The sequence below is a fragment of the Lycium barbarum genome, chromosome 9, assembly GCF_019175385.1.
Source record: "Lycium barbarum isolate Lr01 chromosome 9, ASM1917538v2, whole genome shotgun sequence".
Lineage (NCBI taxonomy): Eukaryota > Viridiplantae > Streptophyta > Magnoliopsida > Solanales > Solanaceae > Lycium > Lycium barbarum.
In genome coordinates, this window is record NC_083345.1 from 110,352,381 (window position 1) to 110,377,642 (window position 25,262).

General features: G+C 37.1%; 2 protein-coding genes across 2 annotated transcripts; both read right to left on the reverse strand.

Moving 5' to 3' along the window:
* Positions 1-21,198: 21,198 nt before the first annotated feature.
* On the reverse strand, positions 21,199-22,521 carry LOC132612156 (uncharacterized). The gene is made up of 2 exons (XM_060326482.1): positions 21,512-22,521; positions 21,199-21,454 (listed from the first exon to the last, which is right to left on the reverse strand). Exons 1-2 carry the CDS (start codon positions 22,519-22,521, stop codon positions 21,199-21,201), a joined length of 1,266 nt encoding a protein of 421 aa, XP_060182465.1.
* A 50-nt stretch (positions 22,522-22,571) lies between these two features.
* Positions 22,572-23,227, reverse strand: LOC132612157 (uncharacterized). The gene is made up of 2 exons (XM_060326483.1): positions 22,898-23,227; positions 22,572-22,841 (listed from the first exon to the last, which is right to left on the reverse strand). The coding sequence occupies exons 1-2, from the start codon at positions 23,225-23,227 to the stop codon at positions 22,572-22,574; spliced, it is 600 nt and encodes a 199-aa protein (XP_060182466.1).
* Positions 23,228-25,262: the final 2,035 nt, after the last annotated feature.

A 25,262-nucleotide genomic window follows, 5' to 3' on the forward strand; every position in this document is an offset into this window, starting at 1 on the left:
TGTTTCAAGGCGAAATTCTAGGTTACACTTGGTTTGAAAAATGATGTTAGGCCTTCTTTGAATCGTTTTGCCTTAAATTTTCTACCCTTGCATATTTTCCCTAGTCAACCCCTTTTGAGCCTTTAACCTTTTCTTTGGCAACCATGTTACAAGCTTTAACCTTTTGTTCTTCATTGATCCATCTTTTGGTACCCTACCTCCTTAAGTGCGTTGAAAGTGCAAACGTAGGCTAAAAGCCTAAGTTTGAGGGTGATAGTTGGAAAAAGTTGTGATGTGGGAGTTACTTTAAGGTGAAAGAAAAAAATGAAGTAGTAAAAAAAAAAAAAATTGGAAACTTCCTTGTTATTTTGAAAAAGAAAAAAATAAAAATAAAGGAAGGAATAATAAAGAGTTGTTAATAAAGGGAAGACTAGTTGGCGAAATGAAAAATGAAAAAAAATGGTGGAAAAGCTTGAAAGGAAGTGTGCTTTGATTGTTGAAAATTGTAGTGCTTAGGGAGGTTTTTGAGTCACTATTTCCAAATTATTTCCCTACCTTAACTAAAAGCCTACATTACAACCCTTTAAGTCCTAATTGATTTTGAACCAAGTGTGTCTATATTAGTGGAGAAATACATGAAGGGCAAGCTTATGGTACTACTTGTGCAATTGAACATCTTTGTGAGAGAAGATAGTTAATTCTTTCTATTTTATATCCCATTTGTGTTTTGAATTACATTTTCTAAGTGTGGGATTCTCTCTTGAGTGTGAGGGCACATGAGAATTTAAGTTGTGAAATTATTTCATTTTCCAATTGAGAGGAATGAACAAAAGAAAGTTGTTTTGTGATAAGGAGGCAAATTTTGAAGCTTTAGTGTCATGACTTGATTGCTACTTTGATTAACTTGGTGTTTGAGCACTTGAAAGGAAAATGAAGTTTTTAAGAAGAAGTTGGTGATTCATATGTTTTGAATTAATTGTTAGTACAAATCAAAGTCACGTTTTTGTGCTTAAAGTAGACTTTTTAACTTGGTATGATGTTGGTGTACTATTGAGTCGATTTCTTCGAAAGAGATTGTATGTTTTGAATTGCTTGAGGACAAGCAATAGTTTAAGTTTGGGGTTTTTGATAAGTTGGTATTTTACCAACTTATCTCTTCTTTAATCTTATATTTTTGCTATGTTTGCTTGAGAAAATAGTGCATTTAATATCATTTACATCTATTTTACAGGTTTATGTGATTTAGAAGTGATCGGAAGAAACCAAGTGAAAATAAAGTCAAAAAGAGGTCAAATTGGATAAAACTGCACAGTTTTGCAAAACTGTCAAAAGTGGACAGTTTTGCAAAAACGGGACAGATTTGCAAAAAACGGGCAGAACTGCAAAAACGAAAATCTGGGGCATATTTTGTCATTTTTTGGACTTGAAAAAATTGGGAAACATAAAAGGAAGACTAGGGGGCAAAACATTTTCATCTTTGGCATAACACATAAACTTGGAGGCTAGGGTTTCATCACCAACACCATTGGAGGAGAAGATTGGATGCACTTTAATGAGATATTTCTTAATCCTTTCTTCAATTCCTTGTTTTGTATTGAATATTTATGTGTGTAGTATTTCATTTCAATATTTGAACCTTGTTTATGGAAGTATACATTGTTTAAGTTTGGATTGAATCTCTTGTTTTGCTTATGTGTTGAATGATTTTATTCCTAATGAAGTCGGTTATTGTTTCTTTAATTAATCTCATTTTGAATGATTCTTAAGGGAGTAGCTAACCCTAAGACTTGCCCATTTATTTCGATTTAAACTTGGAAGAGGCAAACTCGGGATTGGGAAAGATTAATTAACAAGAATTTGGGGCGTTAACCCTCATCTAATGGAAATCGACCTAGGGATAGGCGACACCACTTGTAGTCATATTCGGGTGTTCTTAATGCTCCTAATTGCTTTAGGCATATTCAATTAGGTAGTCTAGTTAGTCTTCGGAAGAAGCTAATTTAGAGTCATTATCCGAGGCTAAGTAATATAAACTCACCATTATTTGTAAATCATGAAGTACATTGGATCGTTACTTGAGCGTAGTTTCCCTTGTATCCATGCTTGTGGCCATTGATCATTTTACTTGCTTTCTAGGTTAGTTTACATTTTTGCATTAGTTATACTTTTCTCCAAAAACCAAAATATTATCTATTGTTTGGCATAGCTATTATTGGTGATAATTCCTACTTTTCCTAATCGCCTATATATTGTTCTCTATGGGATTCGACCCCGACTCATAGTTGGGTAAATTATATTTGCATACGACCGTGCTAATTCTAATTAATAGGGTGGATTTGGACGTTATCAATACCCCTCAAATAGATACTACATGAAAATAAAATGTAATTACGGAACGGCAAATCATTACAATAAACATAATACACATTTTGTTATATTAAGGTGGCACGTTACACATTTTCTAATAATATCTCCTCTTCGAAACCCACTGGCAGTCCAAGCTTGAATGTTTCGACATCTACCAAACAATTCTCACAGGTAATGTCAAGTTCGTTAAAACCAAGTACAACGTTTATGTCCCGTTGCGACCAGTGACCCTCTATTACTCCACCTCACATAGTCTGGTCCTACACACCTTCTAAAAATTAGGCTCGCCAAGCACGAATCTCATTGCAGAACGAAAAATTATCATATGACCTCTTCCTCCCGGCTCATTCCATATTCTGCGAAAATTTGTTAGTGCATCCTCGGCCTTTTCAAGCCTTTACAAGGCAATACCATGAATATATATTGCCCCCATTAACACCGGCTTCAGCAGCCTGTCTCAGGAGTGCTTGGCCACTTTGGAGATCTATGTGGAAAAATCTATAAAATTCCAGACATAGCGTAGCCTCGGTAGAACCTCTTTGATGCAACCACTATAAAAATCCAACAGCACGCATATCTTGAAGTTGTGATAATTTGAAATAGAGATAATGCAAACCTAGGCTCTTTTCGAAGACTGGGGAAAATATCATCTCCCTGGAGGGCTTGCTGTTACACCTCGTATCTTCGAAGAAGCACTTATCAAATTTAAAACATAAGTACGTTGAGTTATGGTTAAGTAAAACCACTTTGGAATATAAGGAGCAAGCATTATTAAGTATTTTAATGAGTGAATGATGTACATAAGATATACCAGAAGGTTTTATAAGGAAATGAGTGGAAGAAATGGAGTAGTACGACTTTGGAGAAAGGATGGGTAAAGTTTCGTGTAAAGATTTTGGTCCAACTTGAGGGAAGGATATCTCTTATCATATGAAGTGTTTTAAGGTGTTTCAAAAGCCTAAAATGAAGTTCGTCGATTCTAGTTTCCAACGCATCAAACCGCTTGGCGATAGGACATCGGAGTAGAGAATTATGGATGTTACAAGTTCAGCAGACAAAGCAGAAATGCGTGCTACAGTAACCGCTACAGAACCGACTGCTACAGTATTGCTACAGTAAAATGCTACGGTGACCCGACCCGAGCTTGAAACTTATAAAAGGGGAAAACCCCATTTTTTTCACCAAAACAAAATCAGATTGAGAGAAGCAACACTAAGGGCAATTTCGTCATAAAAAAAGTGAGGGTTTGAGTGATTTTCAAGTGGCGAAGCATTAATCAAGCTCGGATAACGCATGGTTGTGATTCTAGAATTGTCTTGCATTGGATTTGGCTTGGATTCAAGGTGGAATCTTGAAGATATTATCGTTTGGACAAGAAAAAGGTATGAATCTTTCTCTTTTGGTATTATTTAAGGCTTATTCACGGAGACAAAGTCGTTAAATAATTGTGTAGTAAGTTGGTTAGTTATGGAAGTTGGAAAACAGCGTGTGAGCTGTTTTATGGTACATATTGGTGTTGGAAATGTTGTTATTGATGTTGGTATTGTTGTTGTTGTTGTTGGTTGCTGAATTGAGATTTCGGGCTAGGCATATAAACAGGGGAGATGCTGCCCGATTTTCGGTAGGATATAAAATAGTTTGATTTGAAAACTTAGTACAAGTATACAACAATGAGTCTAACGATAGTGTGAATCCTCTTAAATGTAGACTTGCGAGCTCGGACGAATAAGTGTAGATAATTGGAGGCTGAACAGGTATGTAAAGTTATTTTTTGCATGAATTACATAAACTGAGCGAACAACAAACATATATGACTCCAACGAACTCTAGTTCTCAATAGTGCTTGACATGATAGTTGTCTTTGATTCTCAGGTGTTGGTTCATTCAAATTATTCTATTGAGTCTCAGGTGATGATTTATTTTGTACATGATTGCTCCTAATATTCTATTCGTGCACATGGTCATTGTTTCACTTCACCGAGTCCCTCACTAGAGGGCCGGGTACAGTATATATATGATTACTTCACCGAGTCCCTCACTAGAGGGATGAGTACGGTATATATATGATTATTTAACCGAGTCTCTCACTAGAGGGCCGGGTACGGTATATATATAATTATTTCACCGAGTCCCTCACTAGAGGACCGGGTACGGTATATATATGATTATTTCACTGAGTCCCTCACTAGAGGGCCGGGTACAGTATATATGTATATGACTTCATTCACCGAGTCCCATAATGGGTCGGGTACGGTATATTATATATATACATGACTCTTATCTCATAATGCACAAATGCATTGGTATCTTGATTATCATACTCGTCTCCGGTCATCTTTTACTCAGTCTCGATCTTCTTTATTGTACTTCATGCTTTACATACTCAGTACATTTTCCGTACTGACCCCCTTTCTTCGGGGGCTGCGTTTCATGCTCACAGGTACAGATACTCAGTTTGGTGATCCTCCAGCTTAGGACTGCTACTTAGCTGTTTGGAGAGCTCCATTGTTCCGGAGCTTGAGTCATTTTGGTACAGATCCTTTTGATATCGACTTATGCATATTCAGGGGTACGGCGAGGCCCTGTACCGCCATGTTTCACTGTTATACTTGTAGAGGTCTGTAGACATATGTTTGGGTTGTGTATATATGCTTTGGTCAACTATATTGATGTAATTCGTTTTAGATGTCCCCGTGTATAGTGGCAGCCTTGTCGGCTTGCATATTTGTTATGTTTTGGTTAGATGTGGCTTCTCAGGAGACAGGTTCTTTTTGATGTATGACATGATGCGTTGACAGCATGCTTTTACAGTTTGCCATATTGTTTCCAGTTCCAGTCTGATTATATCTAGCAGGTTCGTATACGGGTGTCCAGCTCGGGCACTAGTCATGGCCCGACGGTTTGGGTCGTGACAAAAGTGGTATCAGAGCAGTTCGTCCTAGGGATTGTCTACAGACCATGTCCGGTAGAGTCCTATTTATGGGTGTGAAGCCGACCATACTTATAAACAGGAGGTTGCAGGGCATTTAGGAATCATTGACCTTTCTTTCTATCTCAGATCGTGCGATAGAGCCAGAGTCTAGGAAAGATCGCTTCTGACCCTTTTTCCTGTAGGTAAGTGCAGACTAACAAAAATGAAGAGATCAGCCTCAGACAGTCGGGGTGCTAAGAAAGCCCCCAGAGTAGATCCAGGACCCCAGGCTCCAGGACCGAGCAGGAGGAGCCTCAGTTATTCCATTGAGACTGATTCCTCGGAGGACCCCCTCAGAGGACAGTTATGACACGGAAATTGGAGTATGCTGAGTGGTTGGAAACCCTAAAAGATCGCGAAGGATGAGGCGGACTAGACCGGTAAAGAGAAAGAAGGTGCATCACAGCTCTAGAATTAGGATAAGTTCGAATAGTATTTGGAAATACTTTGCAAGCGAGGCGTTAGTAAATATATATGTATGTGTATGACATCCCATATGTGGCTGCGCCAACCGATATGTGTGTCCCAGCTCTCACGACCCAGCCCCGTGGGCCATGACTAGTGCCCGAGCTGGACACTCGTGTACGTACCTGTTAGATATAGTCAGACTGACACTATAGACAATATGGGAATTGACAAAGACCCAAAGGTTCTCAACATCACATATCATGATAATCTGTCTCTGCCGAGTCACAACCAATCACAGCGTAATAAAATACGCGAGCCGACAAGGCTGCCACTATATATCATTATAATACGCAAGCCGACAAGGCTGCCACTACATGTGAATATACTACGCAAGCCGACAAGGCTGCCACAACAAACAGAAACATCCACAACAACTATATGGACACAGCTGATCATAATCTATATATAACCCACACACATGTGTACAGACCTCTAAGGGTATCAACAGTGAAATATGATGGGACAGGGCCCTGCCGTACCCCTGGACAAACATATATATATATATATATATATATATATATATATATATATATATATATATATATATATATATATATATACATCAGAAGATTTGTACCAAAAGTCTAGGCTCCGGGACAATGGAGCTCTCCAAGAAAGCTGACTGGAAATCCTAAGCTGGGGGATCACCGAATCGAGTGTCTGTACCTGCGGGCATGAAACGCAGCCCCCCGAAGAAAGGGGGTCAGTACGAGATATGTACTGAGTATGTAAAGCATGAAATACGATGAAGAGGATAATGCCTTAAATAGAGATTACAGGAAACATGTATGACTTCCAAAATATCAATACACTAGCCTTATGAAATGAAAATCATGCATATCATATCATATATCATATCCGGCCCATTATGGGACTCGGTGAATAAATTCATCACATACCATCCTTGGCGCCATAATCACATCATCATATCACCACATCATCACATCATCACATCATATATATATATATATATATACCAAAATATCAATACACTAGCCTTATGAAATGAAAATCATGCATATCATATCATATATCATATCCGGCCCATTATGGGACTCGGTGAATAAATTCATCACATACCATCCTTGGCGCCATAATCACATCATCATATCACCACATCATCACATCATCACATCATCACATCATATATATATATATATATATATATATATATATATATACCGTATACCGGCCCTCTAGTGAGGGACTCGATGAACAATACAATGAAACTGTGCACGAAAATGTATTCTGGCCCGGGACTCAGTGAAAGATATATTGAGGCATGCACGAGCAGAGTAGTGAGCAACCATATGCAAACTAAATCATATCTGAGACTCAATATGGTAATCAAAATGAACCATCATTTGAAAATCAAGACAATAATCATATCAAGTATCCTTCGAATGTCACTATGGATGATATCAAAATAGGACGTCTGGAACCATAGACACGTATCAAGACATAATAAAATAAGTTCTGGGAATCAAGAACATTAGCCATCCTAGTGGCTCTAAGAATAGGAACTTCTTTGGAATCATATACACGTCGTCTGTTTGTTTCATAAAAATCATGCCATAAAGAAGAAAGGATAACTTTACATACCTGTTATAGGTTAACCGTAACAAGGTTCGCCTTGTCGCCCCTTTAGCCTATTTAATATGAAAATAACGCTATCGTTAGTAAACTATACTTTCTAGCTTATAAGTCTACAACCAATCACTTATAGGAATCATTCCATAGTTCATACTTTCTTGATTAGGATTTTGGTTAGCTAAGAACTTAACGGAAATCAGGCGGCATTTCCCCTATATAACTCGCTTAACCCGAACTTCCAATTAATCTCCTATTATCACAGCAATACCAACAACAACAGTAATAGAAATATTCATATCAAATTCTTACAATCCAGCCCATAAACAACTCAAACAACCCAATAACCTTTCTTAATCCTTTTCCAATTCAAATCATTAACATTTAAGATTATACACCAAACAGACCAACATACGCTTTGTATACGATACGTATACACTTCTTTCTTCGAAATTTAGAAGCCATATCAACGACAACACGACAACAACACGAACAACAACATATGAACATAAACCACACTTTTAATCTTTCAACTCAACAATTCCATATAACAACCACAACTCCTAATATCACGAATTCATGCAATTTCTTACTTCCAATTTCATCTAATACAATTTTAATCTTTCCATTACAACACCATTAATCCAATTATACTATAAAATGAGAAAATCTTACCTTAATTTAATCGAAGCAAATTCTACACCCACTTGCACCAATTGCACTACTTCTTCTTCCTCAATTCAATACCCAATGTTGCTATCACCTCCTTGTACTTGCAAATCACCTTAGAACTTAATCAAGAGAAAAAAAAAATTTTAACAACCATGGCTGGCCAAGAGCTTGGCAGCCATGGCAATGCTTCTTTTTCTTTTTTTCTTAAGCTTTCAACTTGTAGAATGAAAATGAATTGCCTAAGTTGATCATTATCCTAAGTTTATATATGGTGTCCCTCCCTTGGACACGTACCCCCACCCCCCCTATGACTCATCAATTTGTTTGGATTTTTTTTTATTATTATTATTTTTTATTAAAAATGGGGTCAGAAAATAGACTTCGATAAGTGGGACTAAAGGATAGTAACCACAAATAGGGATGTGAAGTAAGAGAGAGAATGATCAGGCCTTGCAACGATACTAAGAGATTTCCAACTCTCGAGAGGTATATAAAGGGATAAATGTGTAGTCATACTGACATGGTTGCCTCGAAAACGAAGAAGCTTTCCTAAAAGATAATTTAAGAATAGAACTGACTTGCACGTTTAAATGAGTATTTCAAGAACTTCAAGGTCAATACTATAAAATAACAAGTAGAGAAGGGCGCTCGAGGAGGAAGGAACTCGAGGAAGGTTTGAGGGTTAAAGTAGGAAAGGTACACTAATGGGCTAGTTAAAAGGAGAGGAGAGAAGGAGAGGGAAGAAAAGAAAAATTGAGCAATCACCTAGGGACAAGCGAGAGGATAATGAACTAAAAAAACTAACCGGGAGGTAATACATCAATGACATAGGATGAGGAAAAGGAATACCGAGATTCGATTATGAAGGAAATAGAAGGATGTATGGGAAATATTCATAAGTATGGACTAGCCTTGCCGGCAAGAAGGAGAAGAAAGAAGAGAGTATATTTTCAAGGATTTCACGACACGAACAAGAAGTGGCAGAACTGAAAGAACTAGAACGCATAGATGGGATGCAAATAAGTAGTCAAGGAAAATTTCGGATAAGTAAGCTAAGAGAATAAAATGATTGATAGTGGAAGTGGAAGAGAGTAGCATATTAACTCTGAATGACATATTGTAGACGTAAAGTGAAACCGAAAACTCAGAGTAAGAAGAATTTCAGTGGTAATAATCGTGGAGGAAGACGAGGGACAAAAGGAGCAAGGTGTGACTAAACCTTCCGTAAAATATTTTGATGGGTTCCAACGTCCCCATTAACCTAAGGATTCGGGAAAATGTTCAGGTATGAAAAGGAATTAAAATGGATCAAGAGAATACTTCATGCGGGCGTGAGACATGATATTTCTAGACCAAGGAAATTTGTGCCGCATCTAAATAGGCAGCGACATATCCTAAAGAGTAATAAGGAGAGTAAGAAAGGTCTACAAGCTAACTACAAAGAGAATGACGAAATGGATGATGAGTACAAAGGACACTTTGGGTTACAATGGAAGAAAATCTTGATATTAAAGGAAAAATATGAGAATCTTAACAAAAGGAGTAACGATAAGCGGTGTGGTAATCTCTAAGAGATGAAGAACGATGTGGGTGCAGATAGAAATGCAGCAGCATCACCAGAAATTAGAAAGTATATCACGAGTCCCTAACCATATTGAGTATAAGGGTATGTATTATAGAATTATATGAACCATCACCGTAAGGTTATGCCCCGCAGATGGGAACGGACACACCGGAAAGCCAACAAGGAACGACAGCTAACTAAGTGATCACTGGAACAAAGAAGTCAAGGGTAAGTATACCATACTGATGTTAGAAAAGAAGTTGTGGTAAAGTGAGAATTGCCCTAACTTCATAATTATAAGTTATATTGCAAGATTTGAGGCAAAGGAATTAAAGGGAGAGTTTTGACAAAAACTCGAAGATATTGTGAGCTATAGACCAGTTCGAACTATGATTATTGGTTCATCGCAATATATAATCCTTCTACGAGGAATAATAAGGATGGTTATGGAACATTAGGAATGTAGGTAATTAGGAAATTGTATTGAGGATATGGGTATAACTGATCTTGGAAAGGAATTAAGACGGGTGGTTGAAGAAACGTAACCGTTAAGAGTAAGGATTTGTCAGTAGAAGAGTATCACTGAATAAGAAACTGGACCATAGTATAAGAAATAAGGAACGAATAGGAAGGACGCTCACAGGACGGCGAGTCACCGTGGCGTGGCCAGTTAAACCATAAGAATGGAGACAGAATGAGAACGGAATACTAGTTGACTTGTCACTATATATATGTGAGGATTGAGGACTGCAGGACTCACGATCGGCGCACTACAACATTCGAGGACGAATGTTTTTAAAGGGAGAAGGATGTTACACCCCGTATCTTCGAAGAAGCATTTATCAAATTTGAAACATAAGTACGTTGAGTTATGGTTAAGTAAAACCACTTTGAAATATAAGGAGCAAGCATTATTAAGTATATTTAATGAGTGAAGGATGTACATAAGGTATACCGGAAGGTTTTATAAGGAAATGAGTGGAAGAAATGGAGTAGTACGACTTTGAAGTAAGATGGAGATAGATTGTGCCGGACTTGACATCATTACGCCTCTATCACCTTAATATGAGTGAGTGTCGGATTTTGTGTTAGATTTTGAGGGAAAAATTTAGAGGGACATACCAATTTTTCGGAGCCGTTTTTCATTAATGGTAAAGTGGACACGTGTTGTGCCACTTAGAAAGTTGGGTAAAAGAAAGAGAATGTCGCTTGGATCCAAATATTTAAGTTATCTTAGGGAGTCGGATTGTGCCAGACTTGACATTATCACATCTTTATCACCTTTTATATGAGAGGTTGTCGGATTGTGTATTACAGTAGGAAAATGCAAAGCCACTCCATCTTGCTCATAATATTCTCGATAAATGAGAAATAAGCAAGCAGTTTTAAAGATCATAATGGCTTTACTAGTTTAGTTTTGTGTAGTATGCACCAGCAAAGGGTGGACCCCATCACCTGCTGCTGAATATTTTTTAGGTGCTAGTATCCAACCCTCGCCTTTTATATAAGAGGCTGTAAAATTGTGTATTAGAGGCTAATAAACAAGCCGCTCTAAAAATTTACTTCGCAGTGGATACCTACAACGTGATATTCTTGTGCGTCCGAGTTTCACCACTTTTAGTTGCTTACTTCGCAGTGAATACCTGCAACGTGATATCCACGTGTGTCTGAGTTTCACCTCCTTTAGTTGCTTACTTCGTAGTGGACACCTATAACGTGATGTATCCAAATTGTAGATCAGTGGTTGTCATATATTTTTAACGTAATCTACTTTGATTTGCTAAGAAGTTTAACCAAAAAAAAAAAAAATGAGGTCGTATCAGAGCTCTTGGCTGTTTAGGATTTAACAATTAGCAATTTTTTATTTAATTTGATACATTTAAAAAGAAATAGATGTAACAAGTAGTCAATACTATGGTTGACTTTAATTGAAACATGGAATCATCTCAATTAGTTAAGTATTGAATAAATTGAGTAGCAATTAGCAAGTTAGCAAGTTTAGATATAATTCGATCAATTGAAACAAAAATAGTGAATTTAACAAGTAGTGAACAACAAGGTTGACTTTAATTCAAATAATGAATTATCTCCAAAGTATTAGTTAAAATTTAGTAAAAAGTTTGCTAAGTATGTTTGAGTAACAATTAACATATATTGATTTAACTCAAAAAAAAAAAAAAAACTAGTCAACACTATAGTTGACTTTGATTGAAACACTGAATCGCTAATGACAAAGTTCGTAACATAAAAAATCAAAACAAATCGTGAATATCATAAATTGCTGCCTATTTGATTATGAGAATGCAACAAACCTATATTTCTCATTCAATTTTCTATTAAATATTGAAAAGTCATTTATCTTACTATTTCACTCTGTTCGAAAGAGAAGGTAAAATTATTTCTATTCCAAGAAGTAATGAATGCTATTGCAGCGAAAATGGTATGCGCCTCTCTTTAGAACCCATAGGTCCCGAGTTCGAGCCTGGGCACGCTCCAATTTTTTTTCCCTCAAGTTACAACCTTGTTTTTTCCTAGACTCACAACTACACCCTATGAACTAGGCTATAATAGTAACGAGGAAGTGGATAATTATTATAATAATAAAAAAAAAAATTCCCTCAAGTTACAACCTTGTTTTTTCCTAGACTCACAACTACACCCTATGAACTAGGCTATAATAGTAACGAGGAAGTGGATAATTATTATAATAATAAATTTTTGGACGGAAACATAATATTGTGGAGGGAAACAAGATATTTTTTAGAGACTTCATCCTTTTCCCCTCTACATAAGTTCACTCATGGGATATAAAAAAACCTTTAAGTGGTCATGAAACCCCAAAGCGAGCTGACTTCCATTGAAATGGGACCTTCAGATTTCACAGTGGTTATGTCCAAATCATACATGCAGACTGGTGATATGGTATTTTTCTTTGTTTTTCAAGTTATAGTATCAAATAATCATGTTTTTGTTTTCAAATGCAACTTTATTAATACCATTATTTTTTCTTGATATATAGTACGTGCCGATGCATATATCGAAACGTCTTCCGTCTGATAGCACACCAATTATTTTTCAACGTGGTAGGAAACATTGGAATGTCTCACTGTCCACCAGTAAACAGAAAAGACTAAAATATGGCTGGAGAAAGGTTGTAGACGATAATAAAATTGTGGAAAGAGATCATCTTGTTTTTAAGATGTTACCTCCTTTAAATAAACTTGTGAGGTTTCAAATTGTAGTCCGAGTTGCGGGCTTCCATGAGCTTCTGTTCAAGAACCATAGTGATGAAGGAACTTCATCAAAAAAGATGGAGGTTTGTTGGTCGTTTTATTTTATTTAGCCTTTTGTATTATAATATTGTCTAAGACATGTAATATTTGCAATGTTTTCTTACAGGTGAGTAAGTACAGTGCTTGGAGTGAAAAGTTGAAGAGAAGACAACAAAATTAAGTCAACTGCAGGACATGATGAGATTGAAGAAGATGCAACAAAAACAAGTCGATATACTCGTAAAGGGGGCTAAAGCAGGCCTATCCCTTGATCGTGTCGTGCGACTTCGCGAATTGTACTCTAGGATTAAAAGTATGGTGAAGTTGATCGCACGCGGTGGTTAAGTAGTAGATTTATTAATGACGTAGTGCTTTTTGCTCCTCTATTTATGTAAATCGATTTTTGATCAATGGAATTAGTTTTTTGCTCCTCTTATAATTGGATGATCACCATACCTTTTTTTTTCATCTTTGAAAAAAGATGATCACCATACTTAAACAAATGATGTAACAAAGTAATTTAATCCTTTCGAAAAAAATCAATTAATAAAAGAACAGATCAAAATCTATAGTAAAGACACGTACACTAACATAAAGTATTAAGCCGATTAAATTCTAACAAAAACAAACGAGTATTGTACTTCAAAATCCAACTTTAAACATAAATTAAACCAACATTTACTTAATGCTTCTTTCTTTCTTCTTCTTATTATTATTGTAAACCACAAATAATAATCAGTGCTTTATAATATTGGATGTTTCAATTTATTTTATTATAAACCGCATTATTTTTGTTATTGTAGGCACGCGCATGTAAATAGATAAAATATTCACTTTTCTTATTTACTTAGTGCTTTGCAATAATATTTCTTTTTTCTTAAACCGCAAATAATAATCAGTGCTTTATAATATTGTATTTTTCAATTTTTATTATTGTAAACCGCATTATTTTTTTTATTGTAGGCACGCACGTGTAAATAAGTAAACATCTCACTTTTCTTATTAGCTTAGTGCTTTGCAATATTCTTCCTTTTTTCTTTTTGTTATTATTGTAAACCACAAATAATAATCAGTGCTTTACAATATTGAAATTTTCAAAATTTATTAATTGTAAACCGCACTATTTTTGTTATTGTAGGCACGTTGGTGTAAACCAAATAAAAAGTATTCAATTTTCTTATTTACTTAGTGTTGTGCAATATTCTTTCTTTTTTCTTAAACCACAAATAATAATCAGTGCTTTACAATATTGGATTTTTCAAATTTTATTAATTGTAAACAGCACTATTTTTGTTATTGTAGGCACACGGGCGTAAAATAAATAAAAAGTATTCAATTTTCTTATTTACTTAGTTTTTGCAATATTCTTTCTTTTCTCTTAAACCACAAATAATAATCAGTGCTCTTCAATATTGGATTTTTCAACTGCATTATTTTTGTTATTGTAGACCACAAATTGTATTTTTTTCAAAGAAAGGAAAAAATCATGGAGGGAAACGTTTGGTGTTTAAGAGGGAAATTAATTTTTAATTGAAAAGATCGAAATCAAAGATGTAATCGGTGTATATCTTGCATGGGACAATGCATGTTTATGTTACCAATGCACTCAACTTAACGTGATTGGTTAGGCGTGCTCATTTCAAATGGTGTCACTAACCTATACACCATTGCTATTTAATGGAACTAATTAATCAACATAAACTATTCAAGCACTTCTCTAAAAATCCCTATAACAATTCCTTGCGTTAGGTATTAGTACTGTACTTGTAACTTGTAATTTTTTGGCTGATGATTCGAGTTTACAATTGTTATCGCAACGTTTAATTTACTTTGTATATAATTCTTGAGTTCTTAATTCTTATTCTTTTTGTGCAGTTGGACAATGGCAGCTAACAATCCCATACCAAATCCCAACAGCATTGTCTATGTGTATCTCGTCAACATGCCTTCGCAAAACCAGAAAGAAATTCAAGAATTACGTATTGATATTGCTACTTTAACTCGTCGAGTGGATCAGTTATTGCACAATCAGAAGCATGTGATGATGAGGGTTGCAAGTATGGCTAATAGGCTGGAGTGTTTGCTGACACCATTGATGACCCCAAATATTGATCCACAAAGCTCTACTCAAGCCATTCCAATTAACTGGACTCTTGTTGGTGTTTTTATAGGGTTTAATCTTGATGATGTAATGAATAAACGTCACCTTAAAAGTGATGAAATATTATTGTCGTATTTACATTACTTTTGGATATTCGTTTTGTTAATGAATGTATGTTTTTTGTCTATGCGTGTTTGTTGGAATTTATTGTCTCTAGCCTTCTTGTATGTAAATACCTATTAACGGAGCACTGGTAAGTCCATCAGACATTCTCTATTTATCCTATTTAAAGGTGAGTGTTCTTCTTGTTGTGTATAAAGAACTCCACTCTCACTTTTATCATATAGAAGAGAAACATGGCAGGTATGAAAATAAGTCTTTTTTCGTTCACTTTCAATATTTACTTGCGAACCGCTAATATTGTGTATTTTTTTTTTTTATTTCTAGGGAATGATTTGGAAAGCATTCTACAACAAACTCAACTGATTGTGCATGGAATCCATGCATTCAATGAAAGCATAAGCCGACACCTCCAAACTATTCAAGACAGATTGAATGCCATTGGAGATCACCAAAATGCAATGTTGAACGAGATTGTTGCTTTAAGTGATAGGATGGAAAGGATGATAAGGGGATTATTTCTTCATTTGAATGTGGATCCCAATGAATTTGTCACTCCTCCGTCTTCACCATCCCTAGCTTGATTGATCTCATCCCTATCAAAAGTTCATATTTGTGTGTTTTGAGTATTTTGATTGATCCAAGTTTTTCTTGTGTTTTTAAGTTTTTTGAATCATGATGAATGTTGAAGGACGGATGAATGCTTGTTTTAAGGTTATTTTCGTGCAAGTCTATGATTTTGTATGAACGTCACTTGTATTTTGCATTATGAACGAATGAATCAACATGGTGGGTTGCATTATACCGCTTGATGCTATTGGATTTGTATTTTATTTTTTTCACTCTATTATAATATTTAGTTTAGTTTAGTTTACTTACAATCTTAAGGGACAGTGGGCTTGTCTTAATAAAAATAAGTTTTAAACTGAAATGTTATGCAGAATAGGTGTTTTTGCAATTGTTAAACAGATTTAATTAATTAAATCAATGTAATAAAAGCAAAATTCTTATACTAAAATTAATTAGAATTTTTGTTCATGAAATTGTTCAAACATGCAAAAAAGCTTACACAAATGATTTACCAAAGTAGATGGTTCCATTAGTTTTTTTGAAAAGGCGAAACAGAAATATTTTGCATTACATATTGAATAGGAGAGTCTTTATATATTTTTGTCAATAGCCAACATGACAATGGTACAAAGGAATTACATTTGTGGAATACTAATTCATAGACCTAGTTGACTAAGTAAATAATGGATAAAACTCATTTTTGTTTTGTTAAAGTAACTAAGTGTGGCTATTTGATTTACTAAATTGTTAACTTTTTTTTTTTTTTTGGTAAATAAGATTTTATTACCAAGTGAAACATTGTAAGTACAGAGAAATCCTAGTTACTGGACACAGTCCCAGTCTCCTAGGATACACAGATGCTTAAAAGAACATCAATTACAATAGAAGCCTGCCTAAGGATACCAATTGTGACTCTCTAACCATTTAACTATTTTATCCCATCTCCCAGCCTTAACATGAACCTCTTGGACAATTTATTTGACAATGGTCTCAGCTGTTTGCTTCTTCTTCTGAAATATCCGACCATCCCTTTCACTCCACACATGGTATACAGTAGCTGAAGCACATCCTGTATATCTCCGCTTGTGGTGTCCTACCATTTGCAATCTTTGTTGCCCATATTAGCTCTTCTTCCCATGGAAGGGGTCCTCTATTTACCTGTATCCAGGCCAGCAATTTGTGCCACACTAAACTGGAGAAATCACATAGAAAAAAGAGATGGGAGCTGCTTTCTTCCATCTGCTCACACAATGCACATGTCTTCTCAGAGAGGATTCCCTATTTATACAACTTATCCTTGGTGGACAACCTGTTTAGAGCAGCAAGCTGCAGTATAAACACCCATCTAGGCAATCTATAATTGTTACAGACTAATCTTTTCCATGGCACCTTTTGAAACTGCCCACTCATCTTCAAATAAAATGCCTTAGTTGAGAATTGTTCCATATTTGCTATATCATCAACACCATTCACAAAGTACTTTATGGCTTTCAAGATTTTTTGAATTATCCAAGAAGCCTGCTGTGGCACATCTAAGAGAATATTTCTACCTCCTCCATAGTAACAATGGATCCATTTGACCCACAATTTGTCTTTCTTAGTTCAAATATTCCACAGCAGTTTACTGAAAGCAGCTCTGTTCAAGTCAGTGATGTCTAACACATTCAGACCACCAGCAGTTTTACGTTGACATATTCTTTCCTAAGCTATTAGTGCCTTTTCGGAAATCTCTGCACGCCCAGACCACAGGAATGATCTACATATAGCCTCTATAATCTTGATAACTTTCTTAGGGAGAACAAAAACCTGAGCCCAGAAGACTTGAATTGAGAAAAGCACTGACTTCAAGAGCTGAGCTCTTCCTGCATAGGACAAATATCTAGTAGTCCAGGACTTAATTCTATATAGCATCTTATCTAAAATTGGTGTAACGACCCGTTTGGTCGTTATAGTCTTTTCGGTATTTTCGTCCGTTCTCGAGCATTGATTAGTTCACTTTTGACTCGAGAAGACCGTTGACACGCTTCCCGAGGTGTCAAGACCGGATTCGAGCAACTTTTGGGAAATATAGGCTTAAAAGTGAAAAACTTTCGACCCGAAGTTGACTTTAGGGTAAACGGACCCTTTTCAGAATTTCGTCAATTCTGAGAGGTCCAGATGGTCGTTTAGTACTTGGGTGTGTATTTGGTACGTTTCCCAATGCACTTGGATGCATTTTGGGACTTGGGTTGGGAAATTAGAATTAAGGCATTGGGGGTTGACTCAGTCAACGAGACCTCCATTGAGAATTTCTAGGCCACGGGCACGTTCGTAGCACGTTTTTATGTGTGTCAATGTGTACGGTATGTGAGCAGATGGCCTCGGGAACTAGTCAAAAAATCGGATCGAATTATGGAGTTTGGGAAGTTTTCTGGTGTCTGGTGCCCGCTTTGGCGGCACCAGCACCGCGGCAGCGATACCGTTGTGGCGGTAACCCTGCCACTGAAGCGGTCCAAGCGTTTTAGGCTTGACCGCTGAGGCGGCTCCGCTGGGGCCGTCCCAGTACCGCTAAGGCGGGTGACGAGCAGTTAGTAACATTAATAAAGTGTTAAAAGCCCTTAGACCCTCATTATGTCCCATTTCGATATTTGAGCTTGAGGGAACTGTTCTTAAGGATATTTGGAGGAGAATCTTAGAGGTAAATCTTGCTTATTTCTTCATTCTTCATGATTTCTAGTATAGAATTCGATTATGCTTAGACTACTTTGGTTCTGAGGTTCAGCGAAAAGGCAAGGCAAAGGAGTGAGTTGTTGGTGTTGCGGTTCGGCCATTCAGGTAGGTTATGACTTACCTTTGGATAGACTTCGTATAGCGAAGCACATATTTAGATTATATTGTCGGAGAAAGCATGTGAACCTTTGGGTACGAAGTTGGGTTGGATATTCCCTTAGGTTAGGCCCTATTGAGGGTTGGGACTAGCCACCCCAGTACATGTGCTTAAATTGTTCTATTGTGCTGATTTGATGCCATGAGTAATTGGTAGTTATTGGAATTTGTGTTATCGCCTTGATTGGGATAGAATTGACATACCCGTTGTTGGTATTTGTACTTGGAAATGTTGTTGGCGTACCCACTGTCGGTACTTATGATTCGGTTACATTATTGGCATATCCACTATTGATATTGTGATATTGATATATTGTTGGCATACCCACTATTGGTATTGTGATATGATACATTGTTGGCATACCCCATTGTTGGTACTTGTAATATTAAACTTGATTGTTGATGTTGATACACGCGTTGCACGCATTCTCACTCATTCATGATGCATGGCCAATACCCTGTGATGATTCGATATCGTTGATTGAGTAAACTGATATTTTGATAAAATCTTTTACTTGAGTGATCGTGAGAAGGACGATATCCGAAGATCAATCCTGGAATCGTTGATTGTATGAAACTGATATTTGATAAACTCTTATACTTGAGTGATTGTGAGAAGGCCGATGTCCGCAGATCAATCCGAAATTGTTGATTGTATGAAACTGATATTTGATAAACTCTTTTACTAGAGTGATTGCGAGATGGACGATGTTCGATGATCTATTCCGACATCGCTGTTGCATGGCTGATTCCGATGATATTTTCAGAATCATTTTTAATGCATGGACTCCGCGGGTCCCCCAGGGTGGTGCCAGTGAGAACCCCCCGTGGGCAAAGATCCGGGGTCCCGTCTGTCTATTGGGCAAAGATCCGGGACGAGTGGAACTTAAACTTCGCGAGTCACGCTGGATTGTTCTACCGAGACGTCGATATTTTCGTTCGTAGTACATGTGTACACCGCATTTGCATGGCATTGCATTGCACTCATACCATTAATGCATTGCATTGCATTATGACTTGATTTTGATGTTTGGTGCTGTATTGTGATATTGGATTGGATACCCCCAGACTTGGCACATTTGGGATTAGGTGCTCTACGTAGGGGATGGCGGATAAATGGAATTGATTGCATTGTCTTATACTTGTTAGTTCCTTGCTTATCTGCTTTATTTTCTGGATTGTGTTAGTTATGCTTAGTAGGCCGATGATGCCTACCAGTACTGTTGTTTGTACTGACCTGCACTTGCTGCATTCTTTTATGAATGCAGAGTACCAGGTCGGATCCACTTCTGTGACCCGTGGCTGATCGACGCATTCAGCTTCCTCTCGAATTTCCAGGGTGAGCACGGCCGTCCGCTGACCTTGAAGACTTTCTTACCATATGTCCTATTTATTTCAAAGACATGGATATTTTACGTATTATTATTCCAGATTGTATTATTTCCCCTTAGATGCTCTTGTATTATTCAGACTAGACCCTGGGGATGTTTATTGTCATTCCGCTCTTTCTACTACTTATATATAGATATATCATGAGACTTACGTATTTGTTCTATTCTGCTGTTTAATTTCATTCTTTCGTGTATTATTCATTGTTGGGTTGAGGGTTTGCTTATCGAGGCAGGAAGGTAAGTGTCCGCACGGCCTAAGCAAAATGAGTCGTGACAATTGGCTGACATTGTACTATGGACACCCTCTTGACACTCAGAGGGACTCCCAGGTATCTGAAAGGCAATGTACCTTCATTGAATCCAAGCAAAGTCAATATTTCTTGTTGTACTCCATCCCTCACCACCACCACCACCACCACCCCCCACCCCCAAAGTATATGCAGCTTTTAGAAGGATTAGCTTGTAAACCAAAATAAGCTGAGAAGTCCTGAAACTTATCAAATAGTAGTTGTACAGATGTGACATCTCCTTTACTAAATAAGAGTAAATCATCAGCAAAGGCTAGCTGCACAATGTTCAACCTGCTGCACCTAGGATGAAACTTAAATTTTGGCTCTAACTTCAGTTGCTTCAAATATCTAGTGAAATACTCCATCACAAGCACAAAGAGAAAGGGTGACATGGGATCCCCCTGTCTCAATCCCTTTTTAGCTTCAAATGGTTTAGCTGGATGCCCATTCACTAGTATAGCATAGGAGACTAACCTTACACACATCATGATCCACTCAATGTAAAGACCTGGAAAATGTAGGCCATGTAGTACCTGTTCAAGGAACACCCACTCCACTGAATCATATGTTTTTTGCATATCTATCTTGATCATACATCTAGCAGATATCCCTTTCCTCCCATACCCCTTAACCAACTCATGACTTAATAAAATGTTGTCTATAATCACCCTACCAGGTACAAAACCAGCCTGGCTATCATTAATTAAATAAGCCATGACACCATGCAGTCTCTTTGTCAGCACTTTTGAGACCAGCTTATATAAAATGGAACAGCAAGATATAGGTCTGAACTCTTTTACAGATGAAGGATGTTGTACCTTTGGAATTAATGTCACTGAGGTGCAATTAATAGGCTTGAACATCTGCTTCCTTTGGAACACATCTTGTACTTTACTAATAACCTCTTCTCCAATAATAGACCATGCTCTTTTGGCAAAATAGGCATTAAATCCATCACACCCTGGTGCTTTAGCATCATTATATCCCTTGTAACCCTTCAACTATCTCCTCTGTAGAAATTGGCTCCACAAGCTTCAGTTGTTGTGCCCTATCCAGTTTAGGCCCATTGGACATTACTCTAGGATCTATGGCTTTTAAGGAATCTTCCCTGGAACCAAACAGTTTTGAGTAGAATGCCACCACCTCTTTCTCTATTCCCTCAGCATCCTGAACAATTGTACCATTCTCTGACACAAGCCTATTAATATGGTTGGTGCTGATTCTGTTTTTGACACTAGCATGAAAGAAAGCAGTGTTAGAATCTCCCAAACCCAGCCACTAGATTCTTGACTTTTGCTTCATAATACTCTCCTCAATCATGCTCCATTTCTCCAATTCACCTTTAAGAGCCTTCTCTCTATCATACAATTGAGGGTCATCAAAGGTAGTCCTCAACTGCAGTTGTATATCATGAAGTTGTTGCCTAGCACTTCTCACTTTGAACTCCACCTTTGAGAACTCTTTGGTATTCAGCTTCTTCATCTTCCAAACTCTCTCTGTATGACTGCCTTGGACATGAACTGACCATATATCCTCAATAATAGTGTTAAAGTCTTGGTGGCCAGCTAAACAATTTAGGAATTTGAATGGCGTAGCTTGTCTCCCGTGGTACTCTTCAATAGTGACAGTTAGGAGGGAATGATCTGAGAAATAAGGGTCATGCGCCACTGCCTCCAACTGAGTCCACTTGTTTAACCAATTTGCATTAACCAAGGCTATATCAATCTTACTATGCACATGAATATTAGTCCATGTGAAGAACCGTCCCACTATTTTAAGTTCAGTCACACCATAATTATCCAGGAAATGGGCAAAGTCTTTAGTTTCAGCATCAATCACTGGTCTACCAATCCTATCCTCCCCCTTTAATATAGCATTGAAATCACCCATGATGAGCCAAGGATTACAGATCGGTGGTGCCATGGCCTCCAACCCACTCCATAGTCCTTTCCTATCCTCTATAGTGTGCAAACTATAAATAGCAGTGAACTCGAGCCTCAAACAACCATTAACTGTCTCAGCCATACAATGGATAAACTGATTAGTTGTCTGCAACACTGTAACATTGACATTGGTAGGGTTCCATAGCAGCCATATTCTGCCTCTTCCATCAGTGTTATAGTTATGCTTCCAATGACATCCAAAGGCAATCTTCTTTATTATATTACTAACATTATCTAAGCTAACTCTATGTTCAATAATAGCAATAATATCAAAGTGCACATTATTCCTGACCTTCAAATACTCTTTATGCTTGAAGATCTTATTAAACCCCCTAACATTCCAAGTTTCTATCTTCATGTAGAAATGGTTGGAGGTGTAACACTCTGCACCACTCCCCCTCTACTACTCTACCCCACCTCAGCTCCATTGAAAGAAGCGTGGATCATTTGTTGTAAAACATCCTGAACCAAAAGATTGAAACCATTAAATGTTGCTGGCTCATCCCTTACAGGTGCTGGGACTTTAACTTTCCCAGAAGCCTTCTTCCATTCCCCTTCTTCCACACCACTCCCAGCTTCTGCTGAATCGGTGTTCTTCACAGCTAAATTCCCTTCACCCTTTTCTTTAGATTGCCACACTTGAGGTTGTTTGTCATGACCTTTCCTTTGAGCAACTGGCTGAGGAGGTCATTTTTTGGGACATCATCTTGTTTGCCATTACCCTTCTTTAGCACCTCAGGCTGCTTCTCAGCAACCTTCTTTGGAGGAGGAGGTTGGCATAAATGACTTATTTGACAGCAAATAGGGCAGTACTGAAGCTTCCAGTCACACCACACTTCTTGATCAAACACCTCACCATGAGGATCAATCACCTTAATCACATTAGGCAAAGCGACTGTAGCATCCATTTCAATCAACAATCTAGCATATGACACCCTCTCTAGCTTAGAAGTACAATCATCTACACATATAGGCGTGCCCAAGGTATTAGCTATTCGACTAAGGGATTTTGGTCCCCAACAACTCAATGGCAAATTAGGTAGCTTAACCCATAAGGGTATCATCTTCAGCACTTCATTATTGAAATTTAAAGTTGGCGTCCATGTTTTGACAATTGTAGGTGTATTGTTATATGAGGCCCATTCATCAGAATCTCATCCCTCTCATCGACAGTATGAAATTTAACAATGAAAAACCCATCATTGTGATAGAAGATTTTAGGTGGTTGGTCAAACTTACGAAGAGATGCAAGATAGCGAGATATAGCAGTAATCGTAGGATCGGCCCCTATTACATATAAGATCAGAGCTGCCTTCCATATTCGGGCTTCTTCTTCCACTTCGTCTAAGTTCAACTGGGCCATTTTAACCCCATCCTTAATCACTGGAGGAAAAAATTGGAGCTCAATTCCTTTGGATGCCATCTTGTTACCTTCAAATAATGCCACCCACGGCTTCTCCGTTGGTCCTAGCATCTCTAATTTCCTTTGCGTCGGCACCGAAGCTGTCGTTGCCGGATTGTACATTGGAGTGACCATAATCGATATTGGCAGCAAGGGTTTTGCCACACCTACCACCAGAGTTGCATCAGTAGTGCCAGTTGTGTTTCCAACAAACCCCACCTACATCGGGGTCTTATTACCCTTTGCCTGCACCTCAACATTCACCTGCGTAGCAACCGTCGTTGTTACACTCTGTTTATCTCGTTTCACACTTCCCACCGCTCGTGTTTGCATTCCTTCCGCTGGAGTAACCTTACGAACCTCTTCCCGTAGTTGATCCTGAGTTTTCTCCTTCGTCAGCTGACCTTTTGCCATGCCCGGCGATGTGGCGAACGTTTGTAACACTACTAACTTGCGCTAATGGACAGGCTATCGTGCACCGAGAGAGAGTCTTAGAGATGCGAAATAGAGCAGATGGTGCTATTCCATCAAATTATTATATTACCATTTGCTAAAAATTAAAAAATCAACATGAATAAAATTAAGGTTTATCAACATGAATAAAATTAAGGTTTACTTTTTTTTCTTTTTAAGTGACATAACTTTCTGACTAATTACTACGATAATATGCAAAAAAATGAGCAGAGAAACATCTTTATCAAATTCGAATGAGAAGGAGGTGACATGAACATTTGATCTCCAAACGATTTTGGTTTTACTAGGATTTTGTCTAGATATACACGTCAGTAGGTGTGAACATTTTAGTGATTTTTCAAAGCAAGAATGCAAAAAGGATTACACAGGTGAATTACCAAAGTCATCTTTTGTAATTTTTACTGAAAAATAAATAACTAAATAAAAATTGAGAACTATTGCAATTTTTATTACAAAACACCGGTAGTTTGCATTCAGCGTCAAAACACTTTTTTGAGCGTTGATTAGTATGCGTTAATATTTTTAAAATGAGAAAAATAACATGAGAATTGAAACAATCCTATAGTAATAGGGTAAAAGTAGATTGTTCCATTTGTTTTATGAATAGTCAAAACACCAATAATTTGCATTGCATATTCAATAGAGAGGCTTTTAAATGTTTTTGTCAACAATCTAATTAACATGACAATGCTAAGAAACGAATTAATTACATTTCGGGAGTATTAATTCTTTGACCTTGTTGACTCAGGAAATAATGGATAAAAGTCATTTTTGCTTTGTTGAGTCACTAAGTGTGGCTAATTGATTTACTAAACTGTCAACTTAAGAAAGATTTTTTTTTTTTTTTGGTATTTCCTTCAGTTACAACAATGTTGAGGATGCTTTCTAATAGTGTATTTTTTTTCCTTTTTACGTACGTCTAAACCTACAATAAAACCTTTTAGATTATTTGCTATACGTTAATAGAATTAAAAAGAGGAAATTAACATGACCAATTTAACTCTTCATCAAAACTGAGTGAGATTAGGATGAAAATTAAGTTCAGATTTGGCTTGATATCCCGTGCAATGCATGCCATAGATGGCTGATAAGTTGGTATTTTACCAACTTATCTCTTCTTTAATTTTAGATTTTTGCTATGTTTGATTGAGAAATAGTGCATTTAATGTCGTTTACTTCCATTTTACAGGTTTTATGTGATTTAGAAGTGATCGGAAAGAAAC

Coding starts and splice junctions, on each gene's coding strand:
- LOC132612156 (XM_060326482.1), bottom strand. CDS start 22,521: ATGAAGATAGAAACTTGGAATGTTAGGGGGTTTAATAAGATCTTCAAG. Junction 21,455..21,511: donor GAGAGTATTATGAAGCAAAA/GTCAAGAATCTA, acceptor CTTTCATGCTAG/TGTCAAAAACAGAATCAGCA.
- LOC132612157 (XM_060326483.1), bottom strand. CDS start 23,227: ATGATACCCTTATGGGTTAAGCTACCTAATTTGCCATTGAGTTGTTGG. Junction 22,842..22,897: donor TTGCTGAGAAGCAGCCTGAG/GTGCTAAAGAAG, acceptor TGACCTCCTCAG/CCAGTTGCTCAAAGGAAAGG.